A 21,531-nucleotide genomic window follows, 5' to 3' on the forward strand; every position below is an offset into this window, starting at 1 on the left:
CTGTATCTTCTGCTTGACCTTTTATTCAGTCAGCAGACAGTGGACTGCATCTGAAGTCAACTGGCTTATGACTATTTAATATTCCAGTGGGTAAGATGGCCATGATTTAGAAAGGTTGCAAACTATGAACTGTACTTTAAAAGGCTGTCAATTAAAGTCCAGGCTCTTCTAGTTCAGCCAAGTAACTATCCTGTGATGTGAGATTCCACTTTTGGTTATAGTTGCACATACGTGTCAGTTTTTTCTTGTTCCTTACGAAGGTAGATTGCCCAGTGATGAGTAACTGCAGTGCTGGCAGTATTGTATTGCCTTTAAAGTTTTCAAATGTCTTTGACAATATCTACTGTAGGAACATCTGAAGAATCTATTTACTTCTTGGCAAGGCAGTGACAAACAGTAGGGGCCTCTGAAATTGCCAAACTGTTTTGTTGGACAGACTGACTGTCTGTGACTCAATTTCTAAATCATTATTTGTAGCTAACTACAACTTCTGTTGCAAAGTGGGTGGAGTCTAATGCTCAAATGGTGACCATGGTTATGTTGGCTTAACAGATTTTAATTCTGTATTTTACTTCTAGATCTGGTAGCATGTGTTGCATAAAGCATTCCTTCTTAGTGTCCTGTCTTCTGCCTTATGTTCAAGAAGATTAATTATAGGTCTTTCTATTAAAACAATGTAAGACTGGCAGGAGCTAATGGCAAAAATAGTCATTGCATGCTAACCATAAGCATACCAAGGAAAAACAAATTACTGTTTTTAAAAAACAGACAAAACAAACACAAGTCCTCAGATTCCCTGAGTGATTCACTGTCATTGGCCATCTCAGTCGAGACTATAAAACCCAAGTCATTTCGTGGCCAAAAAAATGTATATTCTTGAAGTTCTTTCTGAAATGAAGAATTTGGAGTATTAAGATAATCAGACCTAGATGCTGGAAATCATCAGTTGCAACTGTATTGCCAGCAAGGTATGTTGTAGCTGCACTTCACCTTTGTTTAGATTCATGGGTTTAGTTATGCTACTGTTACCACTGAAATTTCAATATAAACTTCAAATAAAAATATATTTCTACAAAGAAAGCTGTCACCAGGAACTTTCGCTCTTTGAACAAATAGTTGAATGGTTAAGATTTAAAACATAAGTCTAATCAGTCTTTCAGGAGTATAGTTTTCTATTCTGCTTTCTGGGAATACTTCTGTGTAGAATCATTTTCCATTAATAAAAATGGGTGTTGGAATTCCTCTAGTCTACATATTTCTTAAAGACCTGGAGTCTCTTACATGCTAGCTTTGGCACAGCTTAAAATGTTAAGTGGTTAAATGAATCATGTTTCTCAGTATTCTCATATGGGTTGCTAGTCACTACTATTAGAAACCTTACAGTATTGAGACTGTGCTAACTTTTTAACTTTGAAATTGCCTCTGCTTTTATGAGTTTGAGTAGAGACCTACTAAAATTCTTACGTATGGGATATTCTAGATCTTCAAAACTGAGAATGATGTGGGGGAAAATGAACGGGAATCAGTTGTTCACATATCCTTCAGTATAAGAACTAGGGGGCATGAAATGAAACTAGTAGGGAACAGCTTGAAAGCAAGCGATGTTTCTTTGCTAATTAATACTTAATCCGCATAACTAATCTGTGGAGGTTTCCTGCTGAAGGAAATGGTTTTAACAAGTGTCTGGATGTAAAAGAAACTAGGCTACTAAATAAAATATCTGTGATTGAAAGTACCCATGCTACAAGCAATAGAGGCTTTTTTTTGATGAAATAAATACCAGTCCTATTTGCCCTGCTCTGTTGCTTAAGCATCCGCTATTGACCACGAGTGGAGGAAGATACTAGGTTAAACAGATGTTCAGTCTGCAGAACACTGATTTGGTACCTCAAACCTTTAAATTGCAGTTAACATACGCTAAAGAAGGGTTGTCTTGCATTATTTTTCTTGATTGTTCAAATAGTAAGCCCTTGTAGGTAAAATCCTGTTGAACAGACCAAGTTGAGGGACCCGTTCCCAAGCAGTGGGATGACAGGCTAAAAGGAAGCTGAATTAGTTTAATGAAACTAGGTTTTATAAGAATCTTAGATGACAAAAGCTAATGTAACTGAAGAGACTTTCAGGTTACGTCTGCTCTACTCAAACTTGAGTGAGGATTCTCTAGAATGAATCAGAGTAAGCCTTTACATGGTGCAGCTTCCAGCATCTGTCCAGCAATCACCAGTGCAATAAATGTATGGATTCTCTTGGCATCACATGTAGGTCTTTGCATGCCATTTCAGCTGTTCATTTTTCTATCTGGTTAAGGAACCAGGAACTTTCAATTAATTATCTGTATCAGTATCATCATTAACTAGCAGGAGTCATCAGTAAATCACACTAGAGAAATCACACTAGAGATATCTAGTAAATAATACTAGAGGATAAAAACTCAAACATTTGAGCTCTGAAGAAACTATTAAGTAGTTTCACCAAAAGCTACTGTTCTGATTAATACGTTCTTTATAAGGTCACTAGGAGATAGTGATATTTAAGTTGCATACCATTCAACTGCTTTATCAATAAACAGGTTTTTGCCCTTTTGTTGGCTTATTGAAAATGTGGAGTCTCAAATGTGATGAGGGAATCTTTTTTTCTAAATGGGCATTGGCTACCTTGTTTTATTCCAGAGCATAATGACTTTAAAAAAAAAAAAAAAAGACATTTCAACTAAGTGACTTAGACATGTAGAAGGGAAAAAAACACATTTTAATGTATACTTTCCCTGTCTTCCAAAGCACTCAGCAGGAAACAACTTAAAATGCATTTGTGTCTCTGGTTCCTTGATTTCACTGTCAATGGCTACTGATGTTAGAGCTTTATTATGCTTTGCTTAATATAATAACAAGCACAGAGACTAAGTGCTGAATGAGATCAAATATGACCTAGTCCTTTCAAAGCAAATCTGTTTTTTTCCTTTTGGAAAGCACCAATAAACCTCTAGGTCCTCAAGTCACAGCTTTGCACTGCTGTACCTTTATCTGTTGATCTTTGAAAATGATTCTTACTCTAATGCAGTGTATTGACATCTCTATCTTTCCAGTTAAGTTTGCCTTGGAGCATTAGTGACCTTGTAGACTGGCCAAGTTTTTTTTGTTTTTTTTTAAGTAGAGTACATATCTTTCCCTTCTTCCTGCTTACATGTTCTTTGCTGCTGTTCTGCAACTTACAAGCATGTATTTGAAAACCATACTGAAACCCTTAGACATTTATGTTCTTGTGGGATGATTCATAAAATATTACGTGAAATAATTTAGTAAATATACAAAATAAGTTGGAATTTACTTCCCCAGACCTTTTTAAAAGGAAAAAAATCAAATGTATCAAAACAACTGATACTGAAATGTATGTAGAAATATATATTTTTCATTTCCAACATGAACCACCCCTTTTTTTAAATAACTAAACTCATCTCTTTATAGTAAAATTGAACATCTAACATCATTACACCTGGCTCCTAATCCTCTGGTTTGGGGAACACTTTAGGTATTATAGAACTGTGCCTATTATTGTTGATCACACTGAGATTTTGCTACAAAAAAATCAAGTCTTGCTTATACTGTGATTTTGTCTTAAATTCCCTTGATGAACTCTTTTCCCCTTCAGCAGTGTTCTTTATTTCCCCCAGCTGCCAGTGCTAGGGTAAGTAAAATGAACTTCAGCACGCAGGCAGTATGCAGAAAAAAAAATACTGTATAATGTTGTAAGGACTGTAAGAGAACTGTCAGTGCTGTGCATGGTGCAAACTGCAGTCCCCTTGCACTGAAGCTTTGTATGTAATTAACTGATAGTATGGTAAAACATACTTCAATAGGTAGTCTGCTGAATTCTGCCTTGGTAGTTATGGCTTTCTGTGGGCAGTTACAGAGCAACGCGGAGGCCCAATATGACCCTGCTGGATGGCCCTTAGCACGGGTTTTAGTGTTTAAAGATATGAATGATTGAGTATAGTTTAATGCATTAAACTATACTCTCCTGGCTGCAGCACTGCAGAGGAGTAGGAAAGAAGAGCCAGTGTAGGGTGCTATATGTATCCATCTGTATGATCGCAGTTTAATAAAGCCCTTTCTGGTGGTTTCTTCCTCATTCTTTGGATCGTTCCTTGCAGTTCACAAGTAAGGGTCCTTGAGCATGTAGCAGGTGACTACTGTCAGTCAGCTTCTAACTTCTCATTACATTTAGATGACTTATGCTTTCTCTTTTTCTTCTTCTTCTTTTCTTTTTTTTTCTTTTCCTTCTTTCTCTTTTTTTTCTTGTGTTTATCTCTACATTCTGAGGAAGCGGAGCTGTTGCTATCTTCATCATCCTCATCACTGTCGTCACTGCTATCATTATCATCTGAGGTGGAGTCTTCCAAGAGCTGTTTCAGTTGCTGTATCCTGAGTTTAAAAAATGTGAATGAGAATACTTTCTAGCTCTCTAAGTAATAATTTATTCTAGCTTTTATCTGCTTTCTTCCTAGCTTGAGAAATGGAAGCTTCATGCAAAGGGCTGGGGAACACTTCCTATTCTGCTGAATTACAACTCCCATTACAATTTTCATACTGATAACAACCCCTTTTGAGACAAGCATATGTTTTGTTCTCAAGGACTTCCCATCTCATGGGTTATCAAGCGTATTGGCCAATCTGTAATTTATGTATGCAAAACAGAGGTAAAAGCAACTGCCAGACCACCAATGGAAGTTCTACCCTTATGCATACACAGGTGCACATGGGGATTATAGTATTATGAAAAGAATTGCCCTGCTGATACAGAGATGATGTCAGTGAAGCTGACTGAGTAGATTCTACTTTAGATTTAGAGGTGTCTTTGACAGGCACTCTTCTTGTGAGCTTTCATGGATCCCTGGCAAATGGAGAGAGACTACTTGCTTATTCTATTGTTTTCAACATCCTTGCCAAGATTTTGCTTTTTTTTTAAAAAAAAAAAAAAAAGCGTGCAAGATACCTGTGCTAGCAGTACTAATCTACTCACTCACTACAGTTGGTTCAATAATCTCATTGATGCAGTTCAAATAAGAAAGCATGAAAGAACTCTCCTGATTTATACATTGAATAATGACTTCACATAAGGAACAGTATCAGGTGCCTAGACCTAGCTTTCTAAATCCATCCCTTCATGTCTACTGAAAGCTCTTTGATACAAAAGCACCTCAGTAAAGCCAGTGCAAAAAATGACTTTTTTATTAGACCTAAAACAGAACAATAACCAGGGACCTAAATATTATGGCATCAATGAATGACTCCTCTTTAAATCTTTGTTTTGGAACAGATGTAGAAGCTAATAGAATTAAAGAGGTAGAAAGTACACTGAGTGATTACTGAGAAAGTAGAAATGCATTAATCTCAGTTAACAGAAAGAAACCGCCATCAAAAATGTTCTGAGTTGGTGAGGGTAACATTAAAGTTTCAACTGCAAACTCTAAATTACTATCATGTTATCAAGATTAAAAACAGACTGAAAATGCGTTTTACTACAGAGACACATACCTCATTTCTTTTTCATGACGTTTAGTTTCCCTTATTATATCATACATAGGATCTTCATGTGCCTTTAAAATGGAAAAAAAACCCAGTGTTAGTAGAGCAAATGATAAAATGGTAAAACTGACTTTTTTTTTGAGAAAACAAAAGCCACTGTGTTATCAAAAGATTAAATATACTTAACGAGCTCTTAATTCACAAGTATACTATCAGACGTTGGTGAACATCATTCATCTAGACTGATTTTTTATTTTATCTGGTTACATCACTGGAGTGGGCTCTCCTTAGGTATATTAACTCTGTCCCTTTCCAGTCACAGTTAACTAAGAGCTCCCCACACACATAATACAGCAGTAGCTAGACATAGAAGGAATGTCGAGGTTCAAAATAGTAAGATTTGTGCCCTTGCACGTTTTAAAAACCTGGATACAAACACACCGGAATACAGGAACAAGGATAATAAGACAAATGGATAATGAAGTTGGAGCTGTCCTTGCATGCTATGCATTAATATTATTGCTTCTTAAATCAGTTATTTTTAAATTGAATAAGCATTGCAGAAAAAGATAGTTGTGAAGGAAGGTAGCAAATAAACTTTGCAGATATTTAAGGCCAGTTCATGCCAAGAAAGAATGCAGCAAAAAGAACAAGGTGATCATTTGTGTTGGAAGATTCAGCACACAAATCAACAGAGAAATGATATCAGATGCTGACCAAAGGTGGGAATTAAAATTTCAGTAGCAGATGAAAGATGTTGGGAATGCATCATGAAGGGCCTGGACATAAACTAAGAGTTTGATGCAACAGTGAAGCCTAAGAAAAAATTAAGAATAGAGGCAATCTGGTCATGGGTATGGGCTAAAAGTCCCTTTTGCAGTAGTTGGACAGAAATGAGTCCAGATTGCATTTTTCAAGGACAGAAAGAAAGACCTAAGATACAAAGTGATGACAGCCTGAAAAATAGTTTAACAATGCAAAGCAACAGAAACAGTTAAAGAGGTCATGCAGAAAGAATCTGCAAATCTGAGATGTAGTCTCGTGTAGCAAGAGACCAGAATTGTAGACAGTGACTGGATTATAGACCTAGACAATAGGTTTCGTGATGTGGTTGGTCACAATGAGAGCAGAAGGCTTGAAGCAACGGTAATGTGGGCAGCTCAAGCTTGACTAAGCATTTTTTGTTACGTTGACATCGCAAAAATTTATGCTGTAAAAGTTGATTGAATATAATGGTTGAAAGAGGTTCTTGAAGATTTCCAATTTAAATGTAAATATTAATTATTTTCCACTTGAAGAGCAGATTTTCTGTAAAGTAGCCAAACATCCAACCACATCTGTAGCTTTTTCTTTATTAGGAGATTTTCAGCATCTATATTATACTAGAGACAGAGGAAAAGTCCTTAACAGAGCATCATCTGACAGGCTTTTCTTCACTTGCAATATTATCCATCATCAACATAAATAATACAAGCAATAATACTACAGTATTTGTACTCACTACTCTAAATTGTTCCAATTTCTGATTGCCTTTAATAAAGAATGGGCATTCTTTATCTCCTGTTCTGTGTCCATAACGCTTACACCTCCAACCTTTAAAAAAAGAAGCAGCAGTGAATTGCACCTGAGCCAGATCAGTACAGAAAAAAAAAAAACAAACATATTTATGGAAAATATTAAAATATTTTCAATTTTTGGAAAAAATGAGATACAAAAGTGTTATGTTGATACATGTATCTTCCATAAAATAGAAAGCTATCATAGCCTTCAAGATATTGGTAGTTTTTATATCAATATGATGCCAATCTACCTGGATCTCGTAAACTGTCCACCAGACATCCTGCCCTCCCCCAGAGAGTAAAAAGATGGCTATATGATGGTCCAATGACATCTGGAATATTTTCAGCCTTACACTGCATAACTTTGACTTCTTTTCCCAAAGGCATCCAAAGCCCTTTTGTTGGGGCATGGGCCAGGAATTCTCGTGCGCTTTCATTGCCTGGTACATCAGGGATGCAGTCTTCTGGTTTTGTTTCATTTTCCTGCGGAACAAGATACAGAAAATAAAATCACTTTTTTTTTCTTTTATTTATAATTTTATAAGTATCAATACTCCAAGCATACAGGCCTTCATTTAATGGGGAACCTGTTTTCTCTGTAACACATAAAGGATCCAAAATACCTAATCCTTAAGTCATCTTTTTTCTCCCTTGCCCTTGACTTTTCTGGTTCAGACACTTTCTTGATGTATCGCTTCCACTCCTTTCCATTTATTCTAGTAATTTATTTCAATAAATAATAGTAACAAAAAATTATCAGATAAGCTGATATTTCTTCTCTCTCTTATAACAAAACATAATGAACAGAAACAGCCTTTACAACACAAAGCAGTATTTTTTAGGTTAAAAGCACTAGCTTATGGCTTAGTTATATAAATTTGGCAATAGCAATGATCATTATGGAAAGTATTTTTACACAAGTATTTTGAGCATAAGCAATGGAGAAGAATGCTGAAAAGATGTCACACAAACTGAAAGTCTGCTTCACCATAAATGATTTCCCTGTGTCTACACTTAAATACTACATTAATTTTGTGCGCTAAGAGGTCACGAAGGAACTGGTATCAACATACGTGATTCTGGGCATTTCACTTTGCACTTAGTAAGTCAAAGAGGTTGGCTTGTAACTGAGGAGCTCTGAACTGTCCCTTGGACTTTACTTACTTCTCTCTGTAATTTATATAGGTAACCTAGACACTTAAGATAAACGGCTAAAATACAGTCTCTGAAAATCCCTTGTAACACTAAAAATGTACTGCAGTATATTTACCAACCTTAATTAGTCCTGGGGGAGGTTTCTCGTAGCTGAAAAGCAATATAAATATTGTTACTCTGTAGCTTAGCATAAACAAAGAAATTGACAAAACACAGTATTTCAACAGTATAGAGTTAAAACATTCACCTCCCATTTTCCCTTAAATTTTATGTAATCAATAATTGCCAACAGTAGGCAAACATGGATACCTGGATGCAAGCAGGCTGACAAAGTGCTTCCAAACCCACGTTTGCCTATAAAGATATGCATCTCTTGTTAACATTCTTCACATTTGTATTTTTTGGGGGGAACAGCTATTTTCATCACCCTGCTTTACAAAGAGGTGCAGTACATCCAGTTCAGCTTGAACCACCATAAATACACAATGTTCTCACCTTTCGCGGTAGCACCCTGCTCCAAGATCTCACTGATCCAAATTTCTTTACTCCATCACTGCTAAATCACAGACATACCCAGCTGAAAATATCAAGTCAGACTGTTCCTCACTTCTAGCTTTGCCACCCATATACAATGTAATATAACAACTTTGTCGTCTTCTGAATATTAAACATAAGGATGTAATGTTACTGACAGAAGTACCACCTGCAGTATTTCCTGCGGTATTTCTGTAGAAGACAAAATTCACTAAAATCCAAATAGCAAGCAGGTGCTCTGTAGAACACAGTAACAGAGAAAGTGCATGTACGTACTTAGGAGTTAAATGCCAAAACAACATGGGATAATCTTTAACAACTTTTTGAGTGCTGTTTAGTTTTAGTTGTCATAACAAACAAATCTTGACTTTCACTTGGAAGAGAAAAAATTACATTCCAGTCAACCTTCTGATCTTTCTATTACATTAAAACCATTTTCAATAAAACAGCCTAAGTGCTTCATAGCACTGTGGACTACAGATGGAGTCATTAAGCGTCTCTCAAACCGGTTTCTCTTTTTTTTTTTTTTTGAATCCACTCTATTGGAAACTGGCTGAACAACTTCTGATTCCACGCTACAACTCCCAGACTTCTAGGAATCGCTTGTAAGAAGAGACCCAGTTTTCCTCAACAAACCGGTATAAAGTCATGAAGCAGTTTTGCAAATGTCACTGCAATGCAAGTACTATAGTAATACTGTAACACATCAGCAGCTTTCGTGACAGGCACAGAGACAATGGAGACACTGGCTACCCTGCCTAAACTAAACTTTTAGGCAAGGCATGGCAGGTAAACAAATGAAACACAGACCTATTTATGCACAAAAAGGGCAACATTTGGGAAAGATATTACGAATATCCCCAGTTAAGATCTACAGACAGACTGCACATTTCTACTCCGTTTTGAGTCCTTGTAACCTGAGTGGATCCATTGCTGGTGGCGATCGAGTCCTCCTGAGCAGTACAGGACATCCCTGACACCTAACACTTGGTAGGAACAAGGCCCTCTGTGTCACCCAGCTAGGGAAGTTAGAGCACGGTGGACCCAACTGCTGTGAAAAAGGTAACTCCTAATGACTTGGTTTTGCCCCTTGTCACTTTTGAGGGCAGGAGGTTTTCGGGATGAAAGCAGGGAAACGCTGGGCTTGTGGGGAGCAGGGGCCAACAGCCCTGGGATTTACCCCAGAAGCCCAGTGCTTCGGCACTGAAGCAGCGCGGGGGCCGGGGAGGCATATTTACAAGCACATTTACAGATATTTTCACAAAGAAACAAAGCAAGCACCCTCCCTGCGCTGAAAAACGAGCCCCAAAGGCCCGTCGGGCCGGCTCCCAGTAGAGGCAACCCGGGCAGGGGAGGGAGCCCAGGGGCGGCCTCCCCTTCCCCGCTCCTTACAAGGACTCCAGGTGCTGGAGCTTCTGGAGCTGCTGCGCCTCCTGCTTCTTCCTTTTCCTCTCATGCCGGCCCTGGCTCCTGCCGCCGCTCGCCGCGGGCTCCTGCGGGCTCCTGCGCCGCGCCTGGCTACCCCTCGCCTCCTCTTCCTCCTCCCCCTCCTCCCGGCCCCTTCTCGCCCTGCGGGACATCGGCACGGCGGCGGCGGAACGTCGCAAGGCCGCGGCGACGCCCCCCTCCGTCCCTCTCTCCCTCCCCGCCCTCCACGCTGCGCGTTTCGGTTTCACTTCCCCTGCCGGCCGCCGACTTCCTCCGGCGGCGGCGGCGAGGCAGGCACGGGCAGCGCCCCCCGCAGCCACGGCCTCCGCTCGGCTCCCCCCTGCCCGCGGTCCCGCTCGGCGGCCGGGCTGAGGTGGGGCGGCGCAGGATGGTGCCTGCCGCCCGCCCTGCGTGCAGCCTTCGCTTAAACACAACGTGTTGTGAGGCGTTGCACTCGCAGAGCACCGTTAGAAGGAAATAAATATAATAAAAAATAATGGCGCTATACTTGTCTACACGCTGAGGGGGAGCATTGAGGGGACCCAAGGAAAAGTGGTGGCCAGGGAGAGATGGTGTCCAGGAGAACATGGCGCCCAGTGGGAGTTGGCACACAGCAGAAGATGGCGCCCAGGGGAAGATGGTGCCAGGGGAAGGTGGCACCCAGTGGGAGATGGTGCCCCTGGGGAGATGGTGCCCAGGGGGATATGGTGCCCAGCGGGAGATGGCACCAGAGGAGGATGGTGTCCTGGAGAAGTTGGCGCCCAGAGGAATATGGCAGCAGCCCAGCAAAGGGGCCTAATGGGGAGGGACACGCTAAGCTGAGGCCAGGCCTGGCAGCAAGGGGGCACCTTCCCTGTGCTGTGCCAGAGTCTCAGGGGTGGGTGAGGGCAGTGATGGGGATGTGGGGCAGCAGGTGGCAAATGGCAGGGCCTACAAGGAGGGCCAGCATTGTGTGAGGTCCTGCACACCCATCGTGGCAGAGGCCCAAATAATGTGCAAGGAGGGAGGGGAAGGTCAAGGCCATCTCTGCTAATCTTGCAACATCCAGATTGCAATGTATTTTTCTTTCCCTTTTGTTTTTCAAGAGGGGGGTTGTGCCAAGGGAGGTACATGTTGGTCACAGGGAAGGCCATGGGCCCAGGGGGGCTTGTTCGTGGCAGGCACTGATACGGAGAGCTCACCCTGTTACAAAGCTACTGACGTTTTCTGCAGCCTGAGCTGCCTGACGAGCAAAGGGCAAGTGCCTTCTCTTCTGTGTATGAGCACCACCAGAGAGCTGCATCTGTCCCCAGGTTTTTGATTAATTCTGTCACAGTATTTTGCATAGTTTGAGTTCTTATTTTAAGGTTTAAATAAAATATTCTAGCTTTTGCATGTCATACCACTGATATGTAATAAAGATTTTTATTTCATGCACCATTTTTTCTAGGTTTGCTGGCAATGGAAAGAATGCAGCAAGCATTCTACCAAAAACGACACTGAGCAGCAAAGCAACATAAACATGCAGATCTACTTCTCAAAAAACAAAAACAACAACAACAACAACACACAACAAAAACTTCCAACATGTCTGTCTGTCTGAGATGTCATGAGATGGCACGTAGGTTGTGAGAAAACCTTTTTTTATTCATCCCATGTTTGCTGCCTGTGTGTTTTGCTTAGTTGTTGGCCTTTCATGAGTTTTACTAGTAGCCTTTCTTATCATAGAATGGTTTGGGTTGGAAGGGAACTTGCCCATGGGGATGTTATGGGAAACAGTGTCAAAAGCCTTGCTGAAGTCAAGGTAGACCACATCCATCGCTTTCCCCTCATCTACCAGCTAGTCATCCCATCATAGAAGGACATCAGATTGGTTAAGCATGATTTCCCCTTGGTGAATCCATGCTGACTACTCCCAATCACCTTCTTATCCTCCACATGCTTGTAGATGACCTCCAGGATGAGCTGCTCCATCACCTTTCCAGGGATGGAGGTGAGGCTGACTAGCCTGTAGTTGCCTGGATCCTTCTTCTTGTCCTTTTTGAAGTTTGGTGTGTGACATTGGCTTTCTTCCAGTCCTCAGGCACCTCTCCTCTTCTCCATGACCCTTCCAGAAAGATGGAGAGTGGCCTATCAATAATATTGGCCAGCTCCCTCAGCACCCGTGGGTGCATTCCATTGAGGCCCATGGATTTGTGGATGTCAAGTTTGCTTAAAATGGTCTCTGACTTGATCCTCCTCGACTAAGGGGAAGTCCTCCTTTCTCTGGACTTCTTTTGTCTCCAGGGTCTGAAATTCCTGAGGGCTGGTCTTAGCAGTAAAGACTGAAGCAAAAAATGCATTCAGCACCTCTGCCTTCTCCATATCCTTTGTCACTGGGGCACCTGCCCCATTCAGCAGTGGGCCGACATTTTCCCTAGTCTTCTTTTTTTCTACTGATATATTTGAAGAAAACCTTCTTGTTGTCCGTGACATCCCTTTGTCATGTCAAATCCCCTGACATGTCAAATTGCAGTCAGTCCCTTACATGGTCACGTATCTTCAAGCAACAAGTGAAGAAAGAGAAATATTTCCTGGCACCAAAATTACATTTAAAATGTCTGAAAAAACTTCGATGAGGCAGTATCAATTTTTCACTCTATTTAGAGAAGTGGCAATAGTTACTAAAAGTTACGTGGCAATAGTTACTAAAAGTTACATACCAGCTGGGCTCATGCCTACTAAACAGAGACTTTATTTTGGCAGCAAACTCAAGTGATACAATAGACATGTGTGGGCCCCCTATCATACCAATGTTGTTTTGCTAGTTTCAAGTGGCTCTTACTTCATATTCTCTAACCAACAGAGTAATCAAGCCCTGGAGCAGCTTTCTGGTGCTTTAGGACAGTGACAGAAAAGCAAATTAATTCTATGATGGAGTGTTTCCAGTTTATGAATGGTATTCCAGGGGAGGGATGTGTACAATAGTTAGAGAGAGGAGATATCAGGAAACCATACCAGTCTTATTTTCAAATACCCTTGACTGACCTGGTGTGGCTGATGTAAACAGAGCTCTGCCAATTTGGAGGAGGTAGGGGTGGTTGCAAGCAGATGCAAAAGGACAGACCATGATATATTGTCCTCTTTCTACTGTTAAATTAGCAAGAGCTAGGCTGCGTTCTTTGCTTCCTGGTGGCTTGTACACCCAGGCTCTAATTTATGAGCAAATCAGGGTATTTCTGTAATACTTTTTACCACAGTAACTTAATGGGGCAGACAAAAGGTAAAATTAGATAGGCATCTAAATCTTCTCAGCCACAGTGATTTAAACTTGTTCTTTCTTTGGTTTGATACAAATAATTTTCTAGTTGATTTCCTCGTCTGTCTTAGAAATGAATTTTATCAGAAGTACCCAGCACAAAAGTACCTAGTTGCAAGGTGAGACTTTTTTTTTCCACCATTTTAATAGAAGATAATTCAACACCTCACTTGTAGATAACTCCATAGTTTCTTGTTCCTTCTTTGCTGAGAAAAGCACTAGACTCCTGTGACTGTTGCAAAATAACCCAAGGAGCTAATTGCTTTATTATCAGTCCTGAGAGAAGATCAAAACATAATGAACGGTGAAGAAGGAGGGAGTAGAAAAAATGTAATGGTTATTTTCGTTTCTATTTATTCTGGAGCAAAGACCCTCAATACCTGTAAATTGCTTTTTTTTTTTTTAAAGGATTTATATTAGCTTAGGATCTGGTTCCATGTACTTAGAAGGATGTCTATTTGAAGGTGTTTTTGTTGTTGTTGTTTTGTTTTGTTTTTTCTTTATTTGACTATAGTGCTTCAGACATTTTAAGAAGTTAATTTTGGGGGAAAAGTTGTCTTACCATAACAGCTGACTGTCATGGCATTCTAATTCCAGCCTTACCTAAACATCTAACCAGAAACATTTCATGTGCTATTGCAATTTGAACTATCTGAAAGGCCTGTATGTTTCATAATATACACCACAATTTCATTTTCATTATAAATAACTGAATGTTTCAACTACAAACAACAATACAAGGGCCAAATTAATTTGCATCTGTGTCATCCCATAGGCATCAGTGTGCCTATGAGAGTGTAATGCTGGTGGAATGTCAGCCAAACTGTTTTTCTCCATTTTTGGCTGGCTAGAGCTTTGGGCCTGGATCTGTTTCTAATTATGTGTCAGATATTACGCACAGGAGAGGAATCCAGAACCCGTGTTAGACTCCATGGGAAGTTAAGCACCTCATAATGGGATCCAGAACATGCAGCAGCCTGAGCAGAACACAGTCTAAACCCAGCTTGGCTGGCCTGCAGCTGCCTAAAGCTAGCTGATAGGAAATGTTCAGCATAGAGTGTCCCCAGTATCTTGGCTGGTTCTGACCTCAGAACTTCCAATACTGGTAACGGTACTTTTTAATGTAAAATACAAAATTGAGCAAGGGCCAGAGCCCAGTTCCCTCTCGATTAGCATCATTACACTAGGTGTAGTACCACTACACTAGTTGACAATATCATGCTCCTACTTCAGCAGTGAAAAGTGATCCTACATAGCTGGACCTTTGCTGTGGTGCTCACTGCCGTACACCACTACATAAAGGGAATGAGGGAGCAAATGTCTGAAAGAACATGATGGTCAGAGCTGCATTTTGTACAAGCAGGTGTGATCCTGTCTGTGTTCAGGACTCTGTAAATATCTACAGGGGCAAGCCTTTTGGAAAATTGGGCAGAAAAACATCAAAGTTTTGCATACCAACCAACCACAGGTATGAATTAGGCACTGAGTTGTTTGCTTCTGTAAAGACTAGGTTTCTAGGGGTATTCAAAAATGGGCACTTGCAGGAAAGCTTAATAGATAAGCAAGGAAGGGTCTTTGGAAATTAGGGTTGGACAGCAACTGAGTGTAGTTATATGACCTGCAGTTTTTAGGTTAAAGTCCCTTTATAAGACTACATCCCATTTTAAACACTGAAGTCTTTTGATTGAATCTATTCCAAAGATAGGTAAGCAGATACTTCAAAGGGGAATGAACGTCTTCCTTTTTGTAAATTCTGTCCTCCAGCCCTCTGGTAGTTGATTGTATGGATGAACTCCCTCCATCCTTCTGTGGAGATACTATCTTAGTGATTACCTGGAGTTCGTAGCAGTAGTATAAAGTTCCATCAGCAATGTAATGCTTACTGTCTCTTCAAGACACTACTTAGTGAAAACAATCTGATCATTCTTCAGTATTTTATTTCACTTAAAACTTTAAGGACATGAAATCACTGGGTAAGTTGCCTTTTTTTTTTTTTTTTTTTTTTTTTTTGAGTTTATGCCCTTTGCTTTCTGGTCTTTACAAATAAATACAAATAACTGTATATATTCCAAGCCATTTTGTGTTAAGTACCATTGCCATTTTTTCCAAGAGTGAGGCTTTGTTTGATGGGGATATATTTGTGTAATACATTATTGATGATACAACATTGTATCTCCAGTTTTATACTGGTGGAAAGCCCCAAATGTGTCATTTCTGAAGCAGAGTTTCATTTAGTCTTCAATGGAGTTTGCCTCAGTAAGGACTAAGCACCTTTGGAAACCATGTGTGTAGTAGGAACACTCAGATGCTAACGGCACATTATATAACGGGACTGGGGAAGGGAAATTTTGGCTGACAACCCTTGGACAATCTCCCATATTCTTACAAAATGTACCGTCATTTGTGGGATTGCTGGTGCCCAAGCTGAGTGGGTAGGACTTTGGTTTTGAAAAAAACAGCCAGATGCAAAGAAATCCGTAATTCTCTGTTTATCTGTTTCTGACAGATGAGAGGTTAAGTCAGGATTGCTGCAATTTGAACCCGTTATTAGAGGGATGATAATTATTCCAGATTGGATGTTCCTCATGTATTAAATCTATATATACTGCTGCTTAGCCCCTAGTGAGTATAGTCTTACTGTCATCAAAATTAGCACGAGTTTTGCTACCAACTTTAGGAGGGATTGAGGCCAGATTCTTTGCCTGGTATGCCTGGTAGACTTTCCTTTTTTTTCTTTTTCTTTTTTCTTTTTTCCTCAGTTGCAGGAAATTCCTCCTTCTGAGCTTTGGCAATATTCTAAATCAGTGATCGATTTATAAGAACTTTTCCCTTGCAAAAGCAGATTCCTTTCCTGAATTTTGCTTCCTGAAATTCCAGAATATGCTGACTGATAAAACAGTTCCTGTTTTTATGATGCCCAGTGCATCAAGTAAAGTAGGCAAGTTCAGCTTCAGTGCCAGCATCTGCCCTTGGTATGTCCCCTCTGAGCTGCCAACTTTCCAGTGGAACATTGGTTGAGTCGCCTGAAAAAGCTCCAGTGGTTTTGAATGGGTCACAGAAACTACAGACATAAAGTGATTAAAAATACAATCTAAAAAGTTTAAGGCAAAGCTTCTTCATGGAGCTTGCCACCTCTTTTAAAAAGGAAGATGACTTTCTCTTCCTAAAATTGCTGATCAGTTAGTTCCATGCACAACAGCTGTACTCATTTAAACCCTAGGTGTTCTTTTTTTTTCCAAAACTATCCAAAGTTCGCAGCTCTTTAAGCTTAAGACACTTGCCATATATCAAGTTACCAGCAGCTTCTTTCTAGGTAAATGAAAAGAAATAAATGGAAAATCACTATTCTGGACCTTTTTCTCTCCCTGCCCTGACAAGAAGGTAATACAGAAAGCCTAGACTAGCAGTAATGAAGTTACGAAGCAAGTGTTTTATTGACCCATGACTGCCTCTGGTGAGAAGGGGAATGAGAAAGGAATTCTGATATTGCAGTGTTGATATTCATGCCAAACACACAAAAATAACATATTTTTTTCCTATGGCTTGCTAGTTGTGCAACAAATGCCATCCAGAAACACTCCCTCATAGTTACTTTTGCTTGAAGGTTACTGTCATCTGTAACTATACAGATACAGAAATGAAAAGATAGATGTATCATTATAGACATAGAAAACATATTCTTTCCTAGACCAGTCTGCATCTAGGCAGATTTGCGCCTGTCCTATGCTCCTGTATGTCACTCGTGTAGTGTGCAAAAAATTCAATTTAGCATCCTCTATTGGGGCTTTCTGCTGACCGCCTTGTGAGGTACTTTTTGATCATGCTTGAATAAACTAAGAAAGGAGAGGTGTTCTGCCCAGTTATAAAGTAATTTTAGTAATGTACCAGGGATATTGCCAAAACAAGTAGATGTTGGCTACAGATGGTTGTCTGTGTTAATAAAACATTAATACAAGTTATTTGGAAACAACAGTTAGAAAGCTGTGGGGAAACAAACAAACAAACAAACAAACAAAAATGGTACGTTTGGGGCCTCCCAAAATACAAGATAACAGTGGAGGCCTTGGAAAATTCAAGCACGGGACAATAACGGAAGCTGCACAACTACTGACGCAAACTGTCAACTACTACAGGTCACTGAAGGAATGAGGTCTTGCAAGTGAAGTAAATACATTTTGGGGGATAGCAAAGAGAGCAAAGAACATGTCTGCAACATAGGTAGAACATCTAGCAAGTACTAAACTGAGACATAGCATGGAATTGTGAACCAGCAAAGAAGCAGTAAGCTAACAGAACTTACTAGCAAACATATGAAAATGACCCCAAGCAGACCTAAAGTGAGGAGGAGGAAATGCACAACATCAACATCCTCCTTCTGGCAAAGGGGAAGAAATCATAAATATTAACACTGTGATCATGGCAAAGAACTTCAGATGCTGACAACTGTAGCCAACCTTTTTTTTTTTCTTAAAAAAAAAAAAAAAAAGACTGGTGTTACTGACTTTTGAACCCACAAGGACAGTGGAGAGATGAGCATGATGCCAGGGAATGGCATAGATAGTGGGAAGGTTGCGTACAGTAATTGTAGTGTGCCTCATAGGATGGTGATGCACTAGCACAGGCTGCCCAGAGAAGCTGTGGATGTCCCATCCCTGGAGGTGTTCAAGGCCAGGCTGGATGGGGTTTTGGGCAACCTGGTCTGGTGGGAGGTGTCCCTGCCCATGGCAGCGAGGCTGGAACTAGACGTTCTTTAAGGTCCCTTCCAACCCAAACCAATCTGTGATTGTAACTGAACTAATAACAACACTTTTATTTGCCAAGTCTTTTAACTCTTGGTTTTATTTTTATGGAATGTTTCTCTAGCCCACATATGTGACATGGAAGGCTTGTCTGGGCCCTACTCGTAAAGACAGGACAATAAAACTTCGCTGCAACAATTGGTGGAGAATGCAGGCAAGAAAGACTGTGACTTGTGATGCAACAGCCCTGCAAAACACGAATGGGATCAGAGAGCACTCAGCACTCAGTATGATCTTACCAGCTGTATGCAAACACTGAAATTTGGTTTGAGCTGAAAGCACACAATTTTGTAATTCTGGGCCTAAAACCATCATCTTTTAGTACATAGATTAGATGCCTGAAAGGGGTTATTGGAATATCACGCTACTATTGTCCAAAACGCGGACTCTTTTCTATCAGAAACAAGTGCAGAAATGCATTTAATATCCTGTGAATATATTTCTGAAATGATGTTGAAATATTTAGTGGAAGTGAAATGTTAAGACTTGATGTCTAAATATGTGACTTTCCTCTCTTAAGATGCAAAAAGTAAATAAAAAGTCATGTAAGAGTCAAGAAATGCTTACCAACTAGCAGAGATGATTGCAGTGACCATAGAATATCCTGAGTTGGAAGGGACCCATAAGGATCATCAAGTCCAACTCCTGGCACCGCACAGGTCTACCCAAAAGTTTAGACCATGTGACTTAAGTGCACAGTCCAATCGCTTCTTAAATTCAGACAGGCTTGGTGCAGTGACTACTTCACTGGGGAGCCTGTTCCAGTGTGTGACCACCCTCTTGATGAAGAACCTCTTCCTGCTGTCCAGCCTAAACTTCCCCTGCCTCAGCTTCACACCGTTCCCGTGGGTCCTGTCACTGGTGATAACAGAGAACAGGTCACCTGCCCCTCTCCCCCTCGTGAGGAAGTGACTGCGATGAGGTCCCCCCTCAGCCTCCTCTTCTCCAGGCTGAACAAGCCAAGTGACCTCAGCCTCTCCTCATATGTCTTCCCCTCTAGGCCCTTCACCATCTTCGTCGCCCTCCTCTGGACACTCTCCAACAGTTTAATGTCCTTTTTGTACTGTGGTGCCCAGAACTGCACACAGTACTCGAGGTGAGGCCGCACCAGCACAGAGTAGAGCAGGACAATCCCTTCCCTTGACCGACTAGCAATGCCGTGCTTGATGCACCCCAGGATACGGTTGGCCCTCCTGGCTGCCAGGGCACACTGCTGGCTCATATTCACCTTGCTGTCAACCACAACCCCCAGATCCCTCTCTGCGGGGCTGCTCTCCAGTGTCAGTGATCTTGCACTGGAACTCCAACAAGCACCTGGTTTTAGGCTTACATACACTAGTAAGAACCAGTGAGCACTATTCTGTAACACCTATGCACTCAAGCTGTTCCCAGGGGATTCACAAATGAATATCAATGAAGGAGGGGAAGAATAACAAGGTGTCTTGTTTGCAGTCTGCTTAGGCAGTGGCCAAATGCAGCTGTGGTGCTGGCATGCAGAGAAGTGATTGACCTGACCTGCCTCTTTCACATCACCTCTGCAAATAATCCTTTCATCCATGATAGGCAAAACGAGCTTATAGTGCGCTCATTTCAAAATGCAGGCTGGGAGAACAGATACCCTTACATTTCAGGAAAGTTTGCATAATTCACTTTCTGCCAAGCTGTTTGCACAGGAACTGCTTCCTCTTCTCCTCCCAAGACATACAGCTTCCAAAAGGCATTTTTTTTTTTACACAAAATGCTACGGGAAGGGGATGGGGGCGGGAGTGGGACTGAAAATTTCATGCAAGGCTTCTGTCTTTCAGGCTGGGAGTCATAGTCCACACTTAATTTACAAACCAACTTTATTAAGGCAGCTTTGTTGAAAAGAATGCTGGAACAAAACATTACTATTTTTAATTGCAGAGGCATAACAGTTCTAGCAGATGGAGTACAGATAGGGTGTGATAAAACTTAGGCATGTTAAATTAGTTACCCAATTGTGACCAGTTGTTTTCCAGACCTTAGTGCCTCTGCTGCTTCTTGAGAAGCTGTTTAGTCTTCAAATAAATGCATAATGCTTCTGCCCTCCCTTTTGATTTGTTGAAAACAATAGGCAGACTATCCAGTTATTTTTTGACTGTGTTTGTCTTTAATGCATTTAAGAAAAACAGTGGGATCCTTGGTTGCAGGAACCACTCGTTCCCGCAGCCTGAGCAAAACAGTTGTGAGATTGTGCGTGCTGCTTATGAAAGGTTCACTGTTTTCCAAATTTTGTATGGCATAAGGCTGATGTTTAGCTCGTTGCTTTTCTGCCTTTTTTTTTTTTTTCTTTTTTCTTTAGATGCAACCCCCTTGTCTTGGGGAATTTAGGCCAGCATACAGCAGGCTTCCTTACTGCTCGTGCAGGAGGAACCTATAAAATCCACAGACCATAGGATGAAAACCTGCAGCTTAAGCACACACATCCTTTGTTATGAATATCCAAGTCTTTCTGCAGCTTAATATAACCACTTCGTAGTTTCAAAACCGTGCTCTGACTTTGTGGATACCTGCAATGTATTTAGAATATACTTTTGTTTATATGAGTTTTAATGGTTTGTTATCAAGCATGTTTCCCATTTTGTCTACAGCTTTCTGTGTTAAGCTAGGTAACTTAAGAGCAGATTGTCAGAAATTTGGCCCCTACGGAGGCGAACTTTTCTGAATATCTGGTAAGTCATTTTAGTACTTCTGATGAAACTTCAGCTTTCCTGAAAAAGTGAGTTTTAACCTCTGGCCTCTATTTCCAAAGGTATTTAGGTTTGTGTTTCATTGAGTGCATTTCCTTTTCATGAAACAGGGATTGTTGCTACTGCAACAAAAAAAAATGCTACTGCATTTTCATTTTTAACACACATATATATTCATATACTGTGCCTGATAAATGCATGAACACTGAATGGAAATTGATAGCATTTAAATACCTAGCTGCAAGAAACGGTAGAAAAACTCTCTTGGCTATGGATGCATAGAGTAGTTTTTCCAGTTTTGCATTGGCACATCTACACTGAGGCCAACACAGTTGCTCCAGTGTAATTAGAAGGTACTTTGGCCCAGAGTCGGCATGCTACAATTATATGTTTGCTTCTAGTGGACAAACTGTAATAGTTGCGATCCAAATGGAAAGGAAGGCATGACTGATGCCTCAAAAGTGTGCAATCTAGGCTTATGCTTTTGGCAGTCCTTTACCTTACAAACAGCAGCGAGACTTGGTGGAAGACAACAGTTGGCTATCC

At 40.7% G+C, this 21,531-nt stretch overlaps 1 protein-coding gene and 1 long non-coding RNA gene across 3 annotated transcripts; one reads left to right on the forward strand and one right to left on the reverse strand.

Moving 5' to 3' along the window:
* Window positions 1-2,727: 2,727 nt before the first annotated feature.
* RP9 (RP9 pre-mRNA splicing factor) lies at window positions 2,728-10,967 on the reverse strand. 2 transcript variants are annotated; one of them, XM_080583007.1, is made up of 7 exons: window positions 10,163-10,967; window positions 8,546-8,590; window positions 8,356-8,386; window positions 7,333-7,564; window positions 7,024-7,115; window positions 5,532-5,593; window positions 2,728-4,418 (listed from the first exon to the last, which is right to left on the reverse strand). In XM_080583007.1, exons 1-7 carry the CDS (start codon window positions 10,348-10,350, stop codon window positions 4,190-4,192), a joined length of 879 nt encoding a protein of 292 aa, XP_080439133.1. In that variant the 5' UTR covers window positions 10,351-10,967; the 3' UTR covers window positions 2,728-4,189. The 2 variants fall into 2 exon arrangements, with proteins under 2 accessions (XP_080439133.1, XP_080439134.1); XM_080583008.1 differs by lacking the exon at window positions 8,546-8,590 and having other exon boundaries at window positions 7,435-7,564; window positions 10,163-10,427.
* LOC308191043 lies at window positions 8,597-19,502 on the forward strand. Its single transcript, XR_013947670.1, has 3 exons — window positions 8,597-9,832; window positions 11,628-11,798; window positions 18,339-19,502. It is a non-coding gene; the product is annotated as an uncharacterized lncRNA (long non-coding RNA).
* The last annotated feature ends 2,029 nt before the right edge of the window (window positions 19,503-21,531 follow it).

Source organism: Anser brachyrhynchus (genome assembly GCF_964034855.1).
Source record: "Anser brachyrhynchus genome assembly, chromosome: 2".
NCBI classification, from domain to species: Eukaryota; Metazoa; Chordata; class Aves; order Anseriformes; family Anatidae; genus Anser; species Anser brachyrhynchus.

Coding starts and splice junctions, on each gene's coding strand:
- RP9 (XM_080583007.1), bottom strand. CDS start 10,350: ATGTCCCGCAGGGCGAGAAGGGGCCGGGAGGAGGGGGAGGAGGAAGAG. Junction 7,565..8,355: donor CTCCCCCAGGACTAATTAAG/GTTGGTAAATAT, acceptor CTTGTTCCGCAG/GAAAATGAAACAAAACCAGA. Junction 4,419..5,531: donor CGTCATGAAAAAGAAATGAG/GTATGTGTCTCT, acceptor TTTTAAACTCAG/GATACAGCAACTGAAACAGC.